The 18,019-nt window shown below is 40.5% G+C and overlaps 1 protein-coding gene across 1 annotated transcript in view; it reads right to left on the bottom strand.

Moving 5' to 3' along the window:
* The window catches only part of TBX20 (T-box transcription factor 20), a 51,594-nt gene extending 34,124 nt beyond the window's left edge, over positions 1–17,470 (bottom strand). The window contains exons 1-5 of the mRNA XM_055293445.2: positions 16,790–17,470; positions 13,250–13,502; positions 11,979–12,143; positions 8,246–8,354; positions 4,191–4,349 (exon numbers count right to left, since the gene is read on the bottom strand). Coding sequence (XP_055149420.1) covers positions 4,191–4,349; positions 8,246–8,354; positions 11,979–12,143; positions 13,250–13,502; positions 16,790–16,916 — 813 coding nt within the window. The 5' untranslated portion in view covers positions 16,917–17,470. The remainder of the gene's footprint in view (positions 1–4,190; positions 4,350–8,245; positions 8,355–11,978; positions 12,144–13,249; positions 13,503–16,789) is intronic.
* Positions 17,471–18,019: the final 549 nt, after the last annotated feature.

Raw genomic sequence — 18,019 nt, 5'->3', positions numbered from 1 at the left:
TCGATGACACTGTCAGTGATCACCACTTCCTTGGCCCTGCAATCTATCATGATGCCACCAAAAAGGGGGAATTAAAACCCAGAAGATCAAAACCTCGTGCTGGTTCTGTCACTTACCAGATTTGTGACCTTGGGTGAATGTCTTAACCACTCTGACCTCAGTTTCTAATTCTACAAAATGGGACTCGTGGGGCCTTCTTCAAGGCATATAGTGTCAGAATTAAATGAGGGGTTTAGAAAAAAATGTGGAAAGATTTTTCTAAATTAAAAGTAATAAATCCAAACCATGAATTTTAGCTGGATCCTAGTTCAGAGGGGGTTTAGGGGCAGTTGGTCTATCCTGAAAATTTTAATATAAACTGAATATTAGGTGATATAAAGAACAAATTCTTATAAATTTTCTCAGCTGTGATAAAGATGTTGGGATTACAAAAATAATGTTCTAATTGTCAGAATAGGCTTACAGAGTGTTTAGAAGTGTCAGGAGACATGCAACTTAGTTTCAAAAGGAGAGGGAAGAAAATGGGAAGGAAGAGGGGAAGTACGTATGCATATAGAGAGGAAGAGGGAGGAAAGAGAAAATTTGGGGGAAAAGCAAATTTGGCATTGCTGAATCTGGGTGGAAGGCATGTGAGGTTCATTTTAGTATTGTTTAGTTTTTTGTATATCTGAAATTTGTTCTAAATAAAAAATTGAGTGGAAAAACAAGAATTAAATTAGAAAATGTCATGAAAGATGTGGTTCCAGTTGGATGCAGCGAGTACTAGCAGATATTCTGACCTCCTGTTTAGGATGATCATCATCGTGTTACACTTGCTGATGTGTGGTGTGAGCAGCACATTTGTTTAAAAAAAAAAAAATGAGCATAAAGAGTTGATGCTCTCTAAAATCGATGTCTCAGAGTCTATCAGGGCCAAGACCTGAGAGAGGGTGAAGTTCTGCTTCTTTGGGAACAGCAGGCACTCACAGCTTAGGGGTTAAGGACACTCCCTTTTGAATCTTAACCACATGAATTCAAATCTGCAATGGGAGGAGCAAGGTCACTTCAGATGACTTATTTAACTCCTGCCTCAATTACCCCAACTGTATGATGCTGAATAAAAATACGATTGTTCCTATCTCATGATATCATTGAGAAGATCAAGTATGATTACGAATTCAAGTGGTGTCTTGCACATAGTAAGTACCCAAATGTTAGTTATTGTTATTTGTATTATGTAAATAAGACCCTCCTATGATATGAGCGGTCCCGCCAACACTTACGCAGTCTTGCTCTCTCACCTATTAAACCAAATCTCAGGCATTACACTTTAAAGTTTACTAGAAACTTTAATTTTTGTTTGTCTCTATCATTTTCACTAAAAAAAAATAAAGAGGAAAACAATTTACCTCCTCCTGCTTTGGCCCTCTTTAAAAAGAATTATGATAAAAGCAATGAGGTTTCCACATGACAAGTGTCTATGTCATTCCCAAACATCAATAAGGTTTCTTAAGTGAGCATAAATTTAAATCGTTATAATATATTAGCATGGTGTATATTATAAAAGCTATGAAATCAGTTAGTATAAATGAATGGAATGTTTTAGGAATCTTTTTGGAGCGGATGATATTTGCATTCCACGTGCCCTCAAATAAATTAAAAACAGGGGCCAGGCGTGGTGGTTCACGCCTGTAATCCCAGCACTTTGGGAGGCCGAGACAGGCGGATCACAAGGTCAGGATATCAAGACCATCTTGGCTAACACAGTGAAAACCCGTCTCTACTAAAAATACAAAAAATTAGCCGGGCATAGTGGCGTGCGCCTGTAGTCCCAGTTACTCGGGAGGCTGAGGAAGGAGAATGGCGTGAACCCGGGAGGCAGAGCTTGCAGTGAGCCGAGATTGCGCCACTGCACTCCAGCCTGGGTGACAGAGCGAGACTCCATCTCAAAAAAAAAAAAAAAAAACACACACAAAAAAACCAGGATTGCTGGTTTCAGTGTTCCAGATTCGCAGAGAAACAGCATTAGTGCTTTAGGCCTTTGGAGGCTTCCATCTAAACTCCAACTTTTAGCTTGGGCATCCTCTGAATGTTTCCACTCCTGTGTTATCATCTTGGAGAAAATTCAAAGGTTACAATACTTGCCTTTACTATAAGATGATCAGCATGATAACAAGTATGCATTAATTTCTCTATCTCATTAACTAATATACCACTAAAATTTTAAAATCCAAATGGTGACAAATTCTTTTTTTGACATTTCTGAGATAGCCCCATCACAACCACATCTTATTTACAGAGCACCTTACAGCTTCCAAAAGCTTAAACAAGCCTACACACACTACTACATTTGATCTTCACAGCAATCCCCTAAAATGGTCTGGTCAGTTCTTGGCCCTAATATCTAGGTAAGGAAAACAGCAGCCACTGGTGAAATGAAATCTACTCAAAGTTGTATAGAAATCCTAGGAGAGTAAGCCTTATATACATCCACTCTGGCCATCTGCCCACATCCCTTTTCCAGGCTTCTACTATCTCATTTGTGTGAGGCTGGCTGTGATGTCAGCTTCATCTTGCCTTTCCCGAGGGTCTCCTCACCACCTCGCTTCCAGGTGACCATCCTCCTCTGGACTTTGAGCCATCTACCAGGCAGCATCTAATAGCTACTCACTCAGAACCCAGAACCTAACAACATCAAGACAAGAGGAGAGCAATAGTCTTGGCTGCCTACGACCAATGAAACAAACACAAGATACAAAGACACAGAGAGGTCATGAACAACTGAATGTGTCAAGTAAACTGAGCATGTGACTTCCTTTTATATTGAAGTGTATGAAAAGGAATTCTATTTCTGGTCCTTTCTGATGGACAGAAGTTACTCACCCTCTCTTAGCTTCAGCTTCCTCACCTATGGAGTGTAGTACTGCCACAGCCCCTTAAGCTTACGCTGGGCACAAAAGAAGAAAATGTATGGGAAGTGTCTATCAGTACATGGCCCTTAGTATGGCCTTGATAAATATTTACTAAGTTGGAATAAGCCCTATGGATGAAGAAATGCATTAACTTAAGTTTTTTTTTTTAATTTTATTATTTTTTTCAGGTGGGGGGGTCTCGCTTTGTTGCCCAGGCTGGAGTGCAGTGGTGAGATCTCTGCTCACTGCAACCCCTGCCTCCCAGGTTCAAGCGATTCTCCTGCCTCAGCCTCCCAAGTAGCTGGGACTACAGGCACCTGCCACTAGGCCCAGCTAATTTTTGTATTTTTAGTAGAGACAGGGTTTCACCATGTTGGCCAGGCTGGTCTTGAACTCCTGACCTCAGGTGATCCAACCACCCTGGCCTCCCAAAGTGCTAGGATTACAGGCATGAGCCACTGCACCTGGCCAGAAATGCATTAATTTTAAATGTGATGTACAACAGAGAGTAAAAAATACAGGTTGAGCATCCCTTATCTGAAATGCTTGGGACCAAAAGTATTTCGGATCTCAGATTTTCTCAGATTTGGGAATTTTACATTATACTTACAGGTTAAGCATCCTCAATCCACAAATCTAAAATCTGAAATCTTCCAGTGAGCATTTCCTTTGAGTGTCATGTCAATGCTCAAAAAGTTTCAGATTTTGGAGCATTCAGATTTTGGGGTTTTGGATTAGGGATACTCACCCTGCATATAACTCAATAATATAAATTAGATATCTTGACGTTACATACTATAGTTTACTATCTAAAAAGACATTTAAAATCATTTTACCAGAATTATCTCACCTTAAATTATAGCTGAATAAACCTCACAAAATATCTAAAGTATCAGCATTTTGGGCAGTCGGATAGAACAGGGGTGTTTAATTCAGCAGAGAAACTGAACTTTTAAATTTTATGAAGCAACAAGAACATGGTTATACATGTTACCAGGAGGAGGAAAAGGAGGCAAGTAACTTTCTGCAGAAGAAAATGTGAGAAGGCAGATTGGGGTAGCTGTGGGTGGGGAAGTGGGCAGTTAAAAACCTGACCCATAATATAGAGATTCCAGAAAATATAGTGTAATACGCAGTCACTCAACACACTCTTAGAGGTCCTAGCACTGAAACTCAATAGCTCTCTGCAAAGTGAACATCCATTTTGAGTACTGGGATATCTCTTCTCTCCAAGAAAATGTAAGAACCTCCTAAAATCCTTCTCTTACACGGGAATTAAATTGTGAACTGTACACTCACCAGTTGATTCTGGTAGGCAGTGACTGCCGTAAAAACTGTTTCTGGAAAGATGAAAGTTCTAAATTCTTCAGACTTCAGGTTGAGCAATGAGGCTGTGTGGTCTTTCTTCTTAATGATGTGCACCCTTGGCTGGTACTTATGCATTGAGTTCAAAATTATCTACAACAAAAAGATGGGAAGTACTGAATTTTACATACTTATAATGCTAAACAGGCCAAATTACAGTGAGGCAAGAAAGAACCAAATGGTCTACAATTTCAAAGTCAATTTTAAGATATGGATCTACCCTTTCCAGCCTTAAGGCAAATCATTTTCACAAGATACTGCAGAGTCATTGTTGTGAATCACATTTTATCAAAACAACTGCAAACCACACAGGTTGTTTCAAGTGTCCTTTCTAAAATGGTAGGGAGAGAGGTCATCTGAAGGATAAGTTTTACCTATTTTTAAAAATCAAGTCTTTTAAATACTTTTGGTTTGCTAGTCTAGTTAGACCAAAGGACGCATGTCTAAATTTTCTAAAATAAGAAATCATATATTCTAAGTGGCCAGATTATTATTTATGGAGCAAAAAATAAAAGAGTTTAGAAAAGCAGTGTGGTGTTAGACAGACTTGGGTAAAAATTTTGAATCTGTCAGTTTCTAGTCCTTTAATCCTTAGCCAAATGATCTCAGCTCCCCAATTCCTAGTTTTCTCATATGCAAAAACAGTACTAACCTCATAGGGCTGGCACAGAGGAAACAGGAAGTGCTCAGTAAATGTAAACTGTATTATTAGTAGTAATAGAAGGAGTATTTATGACAGCTTCCTTGATTCCTAACTTCTAGTTATTAAACCAAACTTGAATCATGATAGCCATCTTCCATTCTGCAGCTAGTAAAAGTTGCCAAGTACTCAGAAATCATAAACACACCCTTGTTAAGGCAGCCAATAGGTAGTATTTTTCATATATCTTTTAAATAAAATATAAAAGCTAGCCATTATGAATCAGGGCAATAAAATTCAATTTCAGATATAAAAGGTTTCCCATATCTTCCCTCCTGTCACCCAGACAGCTATCTAAGTCTGCAAAATTTGGGGATGAGAGGGCTCACACTGTATGCCCTCCTCTCCAAGGAGCTAGCAGAGAGCACGACTCTCAGGAGACATCCGACTATAAACAGCCTGGCAGGACCAATGGCACTCTCTGCTGGTTGCTGCTGCTAGTCATGCAACTGATGGCTCCCCGGCTTTCTTGGCTAACCTGGGCATGAGGCATGAGTGTTTTTGCCGATTGACTTTAGCAGAGTTGAATACTAGTCACTGTGGGATAACTGATATATAATCGCTCGCTCTCTGTGCTGAGATGTAAGCCAACCTAAAGTTACGGGGTTTTAACTGCGATTGAATTTTGAACATGCTGCCTTTTTATGATCTCAAACTGGAACAGGAATAACTGAAACAAAGGAGATCTTTAAATGAATCAAAATAATGTTTTTGAATGATAATATGATCTCTTTGTATAATGCATTTATTCAAAGGATTTCAAGCGATTGATCCTCAGCCAAATACTTGAATAAAGTTGAAGCAGCAAAACCAAACATTTTCCTCCTATCACTAATATAAGAAAAAAATTAACATTCATCATATATTCTACTGAGAAGATAGGAAGAATTTTCAGATCACACCCACCCACCCATACATACACATACCAAAATGGAACAAGCCCTAAGCTTTAAATAAGCTTCTTTTTTCCCCACTTCTACCATCTGAAGGTTAATTTCCTTTGGGAAAGGTTACTGGACAGACTCAGACCCCAGACTGAGCCTCTAAGTCCCCAGGGCTCCCTGACTCTCTGCTCAAGCCCTCCTGTGACTTGAAGACTAAGGAACACTAATAGAAATGTGGACTCTGCTTCACTCAAGAAATAATTCTTGAGAATAAGAAAGTTTCCTTTTCTGAAACTAAAACAGCATCTATAAGAGAGGCTTCTTCAGAATCTATTCAAAGAAGTTAGCTTAACAATGCAAGAACTAAAAATCTTTCCTTGTATTAATAGGTTTCAGAACACACTAATTCTGGTGACAAAGGGTTATGTTAAATATAATTTTTTTTTGAGACAAGGTCTTGCTCTGTCACCCAGGCTGAACTGCAGTGGCACAACAACAACTCACTGCAGCCTCGACCTCCTAGGCTCAAGTGATCCTCCCATCTCAGCCACCCAAGTGGCTGGGACTACAAGTGCATGCCACCACATCCAGCTAATTTTTTGTTTTGTCTTGTTTTCATAGAGATGGGGTCTCTCTTCGTTGCTCTGGCTGGTTTCAAACTCCTCGGATCAAGCAATCTTCCCAGTTCAGCCTCTCAAAGTGCTGGGATTGCAGGTGTGAGCCACCGTGCCTGGCCAGTATAAAAGTTTTAAAGCTAAAATGCATATAAGCAACCATCTAAGACTAACCAGTTTTTTAAGGTATAATCTTGGTACAATCAGGCTAGACCCTAGAGCTTCTGAAATCTAGTTTAGAGCTATTACTACCCAATGAAGCTGATGCTAAAAGAAGAGCATTTCAATTATGGACAACTGATCTCAAAATGACTCTCAAGTCTTTTTGGAAAGACTCAAATAATTCCTCTAAAAGCTTCACATATAGAAAATTCTAGAATCATAAAAGAATTTCATTTTTCCCTGCAAAAATTTCCATTAAAGTTCAAGAAATTTTAATATAAATGACATTAAGAATGATCATTGACCTACAACAAAATCACTCCATACTTCATAAATTTTAACCTGAAAAAAATTTGTCAGTGGAAGCATGTTTAAAAAAAAGAAAAGATAATTATGCCAATAACCTTAAAGATAAAGATCAACTATCTTACCTTTTCAATACACAAAAAAACAGAAGCATATTAAGCTACTTCCAATATCCCAACAGCACCACCAGTAGAGTCATGAGTTAAGTGGCTACCCTGACTTGGTTGTAATAAACACAGTCTCCTGTGGGCAGAGGGATAGTGCTAGCGCTTAAAGTGATTTATTTGGTTCCAGGTTTAATCCAACCATATGAAACCAAACCTAGAACTTTCTTATTATCTACTTAAGACCATCTTTATTGAGAAAGGTCTTCAAACACTTCCTCTAAATTGCACAGATTTGATCCTTACACATTGTATATGTGTATCCAAGTATCACATGTACCCCATAAATAGGTACAATTATTATGTATCAATTAAAAATTATTAAAAGAAGAAAAAAATTATGGAAGTCTATCTAAAGTTTTCTTAGCATAAACTCTAAGACAAAATTTTTATGTGTATCTTTATTTAAGAGCATGAAGTAACATCCCAGCAATGCCTTAAAAAGGCATTTTATCAAATATGTAAGGACCTGCATCATTGACTATTTGTTCTGTTAAACTACTGATAAGAACACAGTTAATTTTTCTTTTTTCCACATTTTCATAAACTTTATACTGACGCAAAATCAAATTGTTTTGTTTTTAACTACAGGGCTTCTTTATGCTTTAATATTCATGAAACTCTCCAAAAAAAAGAAAAAAAAGTTACATAATGAGTAAACAGCACTTTCCCAAACTGATTTGGACATAAAATCCTTTTGTTATTTCATCTCACATACATATGTTCTATAGACTACACTTTGGGAAACCCCCATCAGAGGTCTTAGCCCTATTCTCTTTAGGTTTTATTATCTGATATGCTGCTGACAGAAATTAAATGCTTAACCCAACAACAGGCTGTAGTAGCCTCCAAAAATGTATATTCCCTTAGTTTGGTTGGCTCGGGTGGTATAGCAATTTCAGAAGCCTTAGGAATTCCATGGGACAGAAGATCCCTGACCTTTTTGCAGAGAAATGGCAGACAGCATTCCCGTAAATTACCTATTAACAAAATCAGTCAAGGTCCCCTGAAGAACACATAAATGTTCCCATAAAATGATTCAGAGATAGAAGGTGGGAAGGGGAGAGGGAAGGCAGGAAGGGACTCAGAGAGAGACAGTTTTGTGCGACTTGTCCATTCTATCTCAGGGAACCTGCACAGTCCAAGGCATGGTACCTACATGGCCATGTTGATCCAGTTCATTGTTGGTGAGTTTCACCTTTTCAAAAGACACCATCTGTTTGAGTAGTTGCTCACCGGTAAAAGGAGAATCTGGATGCACATAGAGCCTAAGAAAGTTAGGAGAAAACTTTATTGAGACTTCTTTAAAAAGTCTGTCTCTGTGGGTTATAAAATGTCTAATTCTAACGGAACACATAAACCATATATAAGTGGGAAATTTTATTGCCCCATATACCTCAAATTTATTACTATTGCAATGTCAAAACAACTCTAAAATGTCTAATTATTTCTTCATGTACCAATTATCTAAATGAGATAATACTTAACAAATTTTCTATTAAAAGCTGAGCAAGCCATTTTTTAAAGGGGTGTGTGTGTGTGTGTGTGTGTGTGTGTGTGTTTTCATCTATCTAGTCAACTACTGGTTTGCTTCGATCAAATGCAAAATCTTCTTGTTGAAGGTGCTTTCAAAAGAAAAACTAGCTTACACTAGTCGCATAAGTTCCTATTATAAGCATCTCTTAAATAACAGTGAAAACGTAAATAATTTAAAAGAGAAAATAATTTTAGAGAATCCATTTATTTAAACTTAAAGGTTTAAAGTTTGTGTTCTTTGTAAATATAAGATGGAGCAATTTTAATATAGGGACATGGAGAACTCCCAGTAGTCCAGAGATCAGCTGGGATTCTGTTCTTCCTGTTACATTAAACACTACTGCTTTCATCATTATCTGTTTATGTGCTCACTAAATGAGAGTTAAAACAAGCTAGACACACTTCACATTATTTAATTTATTTATTCATAAACAGTGTAAGCCAAAAAAAAGCTCTCACATCTTTTACGCACTCACAGTTAAATGCAGGTCACTTTTTCTACCTGTGACAATCGCCTTAAATGCAGCTCTTTGTAAGTCCATATCCTGGTATCTTCTTGACTTAAGTCTTTCTGAAGTCAGAGAGAGACTACAGAACTAATGAAGGGGAAGCAAAATCCTTGATTTAATAGGACAAATTCCTTTATCTATGTTAACAGGTTATTTACACCTAAATTTTATATAGGATCTTTATAACTACAATTAAACATAAATATTTTTACTAGGGCAAAAGCAAGGGATAAGAAGTCATAAAATTTTCCTTGCATTATTCATGTAAAGAACAAGAAATCTGTTCCATGGTTTGTCACACAGAGGACTAAGAATAGAAGAATTCTGTACAAATGCTGAAACTCACAAAGCCCACCAGGAGCAATGCACAAAAAATGTTGACAGCACCAAAGACTCTTACCAGACCTACAGAGAAACTGTAAAGGCTTCAGGCATTTGTCTGCCTGTTAATTCCACTGTTTTTAGGAGGAGTGCTCACAGTTGCCTTTCAATTTTTCTTTGATAACACAACCACTTTTCAAGTACCATCCTTCCAAGACTGTAGCATTATAGGTGCAGTTGTTTTACTGATCAGAACCACATTCCTCCCTCTAAAAAAGTCCAAGATTATTTAAAGTCCTAAAGTTGATGAAATGTTCCCTAAGAATCACATTCACCACATGTAATAGCTATTAATAAAATATTAATGTATTTAAATATTATGTTCTTTAAAGAAAAGGAGATGTCCTATATGAAAAGGTAACATTATTTTAGATCATAAGTAATATCTTGCTTATTATTACAATCAAATGATACTATCAAGCATTATTTTTCCTTATTAGGAATGACTGACCAATGAACTTCAGCCTGAAATAAAATGCTTCAAAGTCCTAAAACTATGGGAAATTTTTGCCATCGGTACAAAAATTATCACCTCCCAAGTTCTTCATTTTTCTCTTATGGAGATAGATAAGTAGCAAACTATTTTAATAATAATAAAGAATAGTTGCTAAATTATCTATTTTTATCCCATAACAAGCTAAACATTTTTATTTAATATCAATCTAAAAAAGCTGAACTAGGATTAATGAAAAAATATACAGGAAGCCCCTCCTCTCAAGTCCCCCAGAGACTTAAAATTCCAGCAATAGCTTAAACATGCTTCAGTTAAGATAGTGTATTGGTACACACTTTTCTTCTCCAACCAGAACAGATTAGTAACATAAACAAGGCATGTCATATTTCCAAAGTCCTGCTGGCCTGCATCAGCTCCCCATACCTTCAGATAGGAAGAAAATGTATGTTTAATAAGAGTGATTAACTTCTTAGAGGAAAGACTAGAGGGAAAAAAAAAAAAAAAAAAAAAAAAAACAGAGGGTTTGCTTGTAGAAAATGGTTAGGAATCTGCCAAAATACTCTCTCTGGTTTAAAACGGTATTGAAAAGTTTGGAAGGTAGCTCAAGAATAATAGTAAACTATTTAATAGTAAATAGAAGAGAACACTGATTTTATTACTTTTAATATCTATTATAAACTGGTGAATCTTGCTCAACTAAAAAAAAAAACTAACAGCAATTGTTTTTTAGATTTTCTTAGTCTTGACTGTTATTTAATATACTGATTTGAAAGGGCTGGGAAGACGCCCTTTCTAGTCTCTTCTGAGAATGGAAAACTCTGAGAGATTGCTTTTAATCTCTTTTCTAGTGCACTTAGCATATGATAAGCTCAATAATATAATAAACTACTAATTAAGCTGAATATTCTATCTGAACCATATGTGTAATTGTCTGTTGATTCTCTGCCTTGACTATGACTCCAGACTAGACACGAAGTACCAGCTGTGACTTAACATTTCCCTAATCTGTACATTTAAATAAATTCTTAGCTCTGATACGAACTTTCAATCAATCACAAAAAATTAGTCATTAAACAACAAAAATTAGTCATTAAACATAAACAACAAAAATTCATCATTAAAGAAAAGCTATGAGGCTGAGTTTTAAAATCCCAAACATAAAGTCAGCTAATATATATTTGTTTTGTACTAAAGTAGGCAGTTACATTCCTGTAACTTCATCTATTATTCTTCATATAAGCAAGTATATGTTTTCCTGTTAGAACGCTCATTTGGTTAAAATAATAACAGTAAAGGTTTGCATGTGCTTTTTTAAGGATGGTACTCCTGGAAAAACTGTATTATTAGCAATGAATTTCACAAGAGTAAGTATTCATGATCCCTAATATGTTAACTGAGGAATGTTTCATGTAAAAGAACTGGTTATTGAATTACATTCATCCACTAAAATTATAAAGGGAGAAAAATAAGATTTGGCTTTTTAAATTCTTTTACTTAAAAATCTCTGAAACTTTATTGGTCAAAAACAACTGAATTTTACCTAAATGTTGTTTATTACATGCAGTTATAACCATATGATTAACAAATACTTACTATAAGCAACTCTTCTAAAATACACTCTTCTAAAAAGGATTTTAGGACAAGCATTTCATCAGTAGGTTTATTCACTCTGGTTTTAAGCAGCAATTAGAGAGGATGTCTATATTTATATTTATACAAAATGGGTCCACATTTCCAATGAATACTCAAATTGAAATTTAAGAAAAACTTTGAAATGAATTACTGCCTAACAAAACATAAACTTAAAGACAGTGTTTTCTCTATGCACAAACTACCTTTCTCAGAGCCTAGCCCATATTTTGTGTAGTCAATCCTGGAGTGTCCAGGCTTAGAATGCTCTCTTGCCAGAGCCTGCTGCTTTAAAAACACACTTGCTTAAAATTCACACAAGCCAGCAACATTCTGACAGAAGCATTAACAGTTTTCTCAGTGAAAAATCCGGAGGCACGAACCTGGCTGGCAACGGCGGGTCAGCCTTGCCAGCCACCAGCCAGGAGGACCGGTGGTAGGCATAGCGGTACCTCTTGTTGTCCACAGGGACGATGTCCATCAGAACTATGTACTTGGCCTCAGGATCCACCCCCGAAAAGGACACCCGGATGGTCGGAAACATCCTCCTGACAGAGAGAGAGAGAGAGAGAATGGGCCCTGTTTATGCTGCCTAATAAACTGGCCTGAATTAGGAAGAGAGGAAGGGACGGAGGGAAGGAGGGAAAGGGTCTGACTCCCCTCTCTATCAGGTCCACAAACCCCTCTTTTGTTTTGTTTAAAGCCTCAGAGAAGTGAATACAGAGACAGGGTTTTCTTCCAAGCCTAGATAATTTTAAGTGTCACCTTTAAGCAAGTGTTAATTGCTAGGTGAAAAGGTAGGGGTGGGGGTGGGGGTATGTGTTAACACCAGAAGGTCTGTGATTAGGGAAAACCCCATGCATTTTAAGGATCAAGCACATTAAGTGTCCCAGGACCCGAAGTCCCTGGAGCTGACCCAGTCACACAACTCACCCGCATCCCAGCCAGAAAACTCTGCTCTTGCAAAATAAAAGCCAAAAGCAGAGGTTTCTGGGAAGGATTTCTCAGATACCCTGCAGGTATTTTCTGCAGTCCCAAGAGCTAGAGCCACCAAGTTTTGCCGGCCTCTGCCCCATCCCAACCTCCCTGCAGCCCTGCAGCTTCCTGCCTGGCCAAAGCCCGCCCGGCCCTGGCGCCAAGAGGCCCCCGAGCAGTGCTCCTTCCTACAGGGAATTTTATGGTTTCAAATTTCATTCTTCCGCCCAGGTTTTAATTTTGGTTTTTAATGGGAGCTGGCAGCTTTTGCAAATTGAGGCTGATAAAAGGGAAGCTACTCACCTATCTAGAAGCACCCAGCAGCTCACCAGGCACCCCGGCACAAATTCCTCCTCCTTCCAGATCCCGATCCTCCACCCGCCAAACCTTCTCCAGCTCCAGGGAAAGCAGACCACACCCTTCAGGGTTAGTGTGTCTCCCTGGTCCCTGTGCCCTTCTCAACAAAGCCAGGGTGGGACTTCCCATGACCAAATCCTGAGAACGCAAATGACTAGACATCCTGTAGCTCCTAATGCAAGCTGGTGGAAAGAAGCTGCCCTGGAGCCAAGCTGTCTCTCTGCTCCATGACCAGCCAGCTCTCATCCAGTTCCTGGAAGCACCCTCAACTACCCAGGGAGTGTCCTGACTCTCCACCTCCAACCCCCCACGTCCCAACTACCTGCCCGACTTGGTGATGATCATCTCGGTGCCCAGCTCATGGAATTTGTCCCAAAGCTCCTTGGTCTCCAGGCTGCAGGCGATTTTGGCCATTTCCTCACTGGGGATGATGGGGGTGGTGGGGATCAGCGGCTCAGTGCACAGAGAGGAGGAGGACGGGCTGCTGCCACCGCCTCCACCAAACTCCCCATGAGCATCCAGGCTGGTCAGCTCACCCAGGGGCTGGGCACAGGACGACTTCTCCACAAATTGTTCTGGAGGTAAAGAGAATTGTGAATGACAGCTGACACTGTTCAACAAGAAAAGATCTGGAAAGAACAGCATAACGAAAATGATCACTTGGATTTCACTCAGGAAAAGTTAAGCTCAGAAACTCCAAGCAAGGCTGTAGGGATGACCCATCACTGTATAAAATTACCTGGGATTCCCACGGAGTAGCATGCCCAGTGTTTCCTGACCAAGCTAGTGAGTTCTGGAATGACTGCTTTTCACCACCAGTGCTGCAGCCCACTTTGGGAAATAAAAATGTAAGAGTGGAAGAAGGGAAGGGTGATGATCATGAGGGATGAAAAGCAAATATTTCTATTGTCACTCCTCCCAAATTACAGACTTTGTAGCTCATGGAACCGATGCCAGTCCTGCCTCTTTGACAACCAGGAGAAATTTTTCTCCATGGAGACAAAGGGAGCGAAGAGATCAGCACCTTCCTTGGAGAGGAACTTTCCTTCCTTCCTGGAGCCCTCTCTCCATAAGAGAAAAGGAAACGAGGATAGGAAGGTAAAAGAAAAATGGGGAATGTGGTTTACAAAAAATCAGTCACTTCACCTCTGTGCCTGACTTTCAGTTTTCTAGGCTTTATGATGAGAGTTAGAACATTTTTATAATATTCCTCCCAGCCCGAAATCTTATGAAAGATGCTAGCATACAGCTTGCTAAATCACAGGAGCAGGTTCGGTGGGCCATTTTCAGAAGAGGCTTAGAACAATTACTTGAGGGGTAAAGTATAAAATTTTTCTTTCTCCCAAAAAGGTCCTAGAAGTGAGGACAACAACCTCAAACCCAGACCAGCAGTGTATTAAAGTGAGAAGAATGCTCTGCCATCCACCACCAGGTTGGAATACTGCTGCCTATGAACCAAACATTCTCCCCACAGCTGATAAGGGCCTCGGACTACACCAGTCACTTTGATGGAATACAGGGAGACTTTTGTAATTGTCCCAATTATCTTCCATCCCTTAAAAAAGAAACTACTTGAATTTGCAATGTGAAGTTGATCTCTTAAGTGCCCTCAAGAAATCAAAGCCAGTTCTAAATGTATGTATGTATATGATGTGTGTGGGCATATGGGACACGCACAGATCATAAGGTGTTTTATTTCCTACACATCCGTGCATGAAGAAAACAGGAAACAGAGAGGTTTTACTTTTACTTCTCATGCAATGATAATCCAACCCATGAAAATGTTTCAACTTAAGAATTATCAAATTAACTGCCATCCTGATTTTTTTCAGATTAAAGAAAGGAAACTATACCATAACAAAATCTTATTTTCTACTAATATTTTCAGAAACACATTCACATAATGTCTTCGGAGGGAATTAAGAAGTAGTCTTAACGATTTTTTTTTTTCTGACAACTGAAAGAGGCAAACTCCCTAAGCCCCAGACTGACCAATGCATCAGAATGGGAAGTAGGAGAGGAAGAAAATGAAATAGAAATGCTTCAGCAGACTGAAGCTGTTCTTTTAAATAGACTTTGTATGTTTAAATGGGCAATCCTGGGACACACTGGAATCCCCCTCCCCACTCCATAGTTTGCTTCAACAAAAGTCCCACATTCTCTCTTAACAGAACTTTTAGGTGTTTCTCTTGCTAGAGTCCTTGGCTTGCAGTCACCTCTGTTGAACTGGCCAGTGTAAGGGACAAGAACACCTGCTAGTTCTTTCAGAGCCCATCTCAAAAGCCAGGAGAGGGACATGCATTTTATACTAGTGCCTACATGTGTGTGTGGGCATGGGGGTAGGGTTGGAGTTGTGAGCTGGGCATGGCTTTAAAGTTCACGATTTAGAAATTTCAATATAAGGTGGCTTTTCTCAGAAAAATAAAAAGAGAAGGAAGTAATGTTGAAATGACAGTGCAGCTGGGGCTGGCATGTTTCCCAATTTGCTGTCTACACTTCTGTCAGGAATCCTCTTTTCCTGCTATGTAACAAACTGAGATGTTTACAAAGAATTCAGGGGCCCCTAAACAGCAATGCATAATGTTGAGAAGTCGCACAATATAACTGAAATTGTTAGGTATATTTTTCTAAACAATTGGATTTTGTTTGATTGATTGTCTCCATTCTTTGGCAGGTTTAGATTTAGATGGGAGGTGGGTGGGAAGAACCAGGGGAAGGGAGTGAAAACTTAGAGGACAGATTTTTTTTTTTTTTTTTTTTTGACATTCTGTTTTCTAGATCTACTAGTTTCTTTTTCCTTGGTTTCAAGTAGCTACAGGAATTTTACTTCTCTCATCTTTAAGCCCAAGCACCTTATTTTTGATCTCTAACACTTCCTTTTTTTCATGTTATCATTATTTTGGATGTGATATGTTAAAGTATTGGGAAGGACAGAGAGAAAAAAGGAAAAATTGGGGAGGGTTAAAAAAGAAAAATTAACAAAAGTTTGCTATCTGATTTTCACATTGTAGTGATACCAGATGATCAGGCTATGTAACAATTATTTCCTGGGGATCCATGAGGCAACGATGAGAACACTTCTTTTTCTCTCAGTTGTAAAGAGATTCTTAAATATTTACCTTGGGCTGGTTCTTTTCCATGTAATTCGCTAGTGTTAAGAAGAACATAATCCCTATTCTCCCTTTACTCCTAGCCTAGTGTCTTCTATAAATGGTAAAGGTTGTTAAACAAACAATATAACTAAAAGTACAGGAATTTGAGAAATGGTTACTGGTTAGTGTTTTTGCCAACCTCAACTGAAAATGACGACAGTTATAAAATGATGTCTTGGTGATAAGTCTAGAGCTTCAGTGAATAAAATGGTTCGTGTAAGGAGAACTGGCTTATTCTGCTTTACAGTGGTTTCAAAGAGCTTGCTCAGTTTTATCTATTCAAGTCAGAGGAAAACCAAAATTAAACTGGTTTCTTATGAAGTCCTTTAGCGTCTCCTTGGTTTCAAACGCACAAGCAGGTGTTACATGCACAGTAAATCCTGTTGAGCCTTAAAAGGGGTTTTATTATTATTTTTCCATGAATGTTTTTACCCCAACAAACATACACATGCACCATATGTCCGATCTGATATATGGATTCTAGACAACTGAGGAGACCGACGGGCCCACATATAAGATGCACATTCACAGCATTCAACAGACTGAAGCCTCCAAAGAAAACTTGGACCCAAAAGAAAAAGATCTCCCACCCGCGATGTATGGCTCATGGCTTGAGCATCAGACGTTGCTGCGAGCCGCCTGTAGCCAGGGGCACAGACGGATGCGCAGCATCCCCAGTCCTCGGCGGACAGCCGTGTAGCCCAACTTACCCAGGGGTTTGATTGTGTTCTCCGTCGCCTCCTTCTCCTTAGAGCCGCCGCTCGACATGAGCGCGGCAATGGAGAAGGCGTTGGCCCGGGAGGAGAGTTGGGGCTTGGGCGACGCCGTGAACTCCATGGTCCCCAGCACGCGGTCCTGGCCAGGGACGGGGTCGTCCGAACTGCCGTCCAGATTCCCCAAGGGAGACAAAGACCCGAAATACAGCTCAAAGTTTCCGAGAGCAGTCACAGCGGGGCCAGGGACTCCAGAAGTGTCAGCTCCAACCTCTCCAGAGCTGCTCACTGGCCTCTATCCCCCACCGCAAAGCCCCAGAGCCGCAGAGACTTCGAAGGCAGCCGGAGAGGAGAGGGCCCACCGGGCACTACAGCGGGTGCGCACGCTCCGGGGCGCTCGGCAGGACGACAGTCTGCACAGCCCGAAGGCGGAAACGAGCATCAACTGCACAAAGTCCTGGAGTCCTGGAGCATCCCCTCCGCGTCCTTCCTCCCTCTGGGGCTGGGGACAGCCGCGATGTCCCAGGCTGAGGTGGCCACCAGCCGAGTGCGGCTGCTAGGACGCTGGTGTGGGGAGCACGGCGCTGAACTACGGACACTGAGCCCTGGCGCTCGCTGCCCTGCGCCTTAATTTGCTGGCGGCGGCGATCCCGGAGGCCCGCAGCCAGTCAGCGCCGTTTCACGTCACTGCTTCCTGATTCCGCCGCCGGGGGCGGGGCCGCGGGCCAGGCGCGGAGGGCGCGCCCAGGGTGCCGCGCCCGCGTGGCCTGTCGCCCAGGCTGCACGGTAGCCCAGCACAGGTTCGGGGAAAAGGGTGCCACCACTAGGCTGACGCAGAGGCCATGGACACCCCCACCTGGTCTCGCAGACCCGAGCGGTAGGGCGGTGCGCGCTGTCGGGAGAGGACACATCATCGTGGCCTAACGCCCGAGATCCGGGCATGGCCCAGTTGGGGAAGCTATGACCAGACCAGAGGAAGCCTCGGGAGTTCTCGCTTTTTCCATTCTTTTTCTTACCTGCGCTCAATGTTCCAAAAGAAACTAGGGAAGCGCTCAGTAGAGCGGAATCCGGCGCCTCTGAGCCGGCGCCAACTGGCCAGGTCCATACTCGGGGCAGATCCCGGGGCTGGGACTCTCATTCGATGGTCCCAAATTTGATCTCCTTGACAGTGGGGCTGAGCAAATGCAGCCCTGAAAAAGATAAGCTTAGCGAGAGCTGAGAGCATTT

This window comes from Symphalangus syndactylus, chromosome 9 (genome assembly GCF_028878055.3).
Source record: "Symphalangus syndactylus isolate Jambi chromosome 9, NHGRI_mSymSyn1-v2.1_pri, whole genome shotgun sequence".
In the NCBI taxonomy this organism is placed as follows: domain Eukaryota; kingdom Metazoa; phylum Chordata; class Mammalia; order Primates; family Hylobatidae; genus Symphalangus; species Symphalangus syndactylus.
This window is presented reverse-complemented; position numbering and strand designations above follow the sequence as displayed.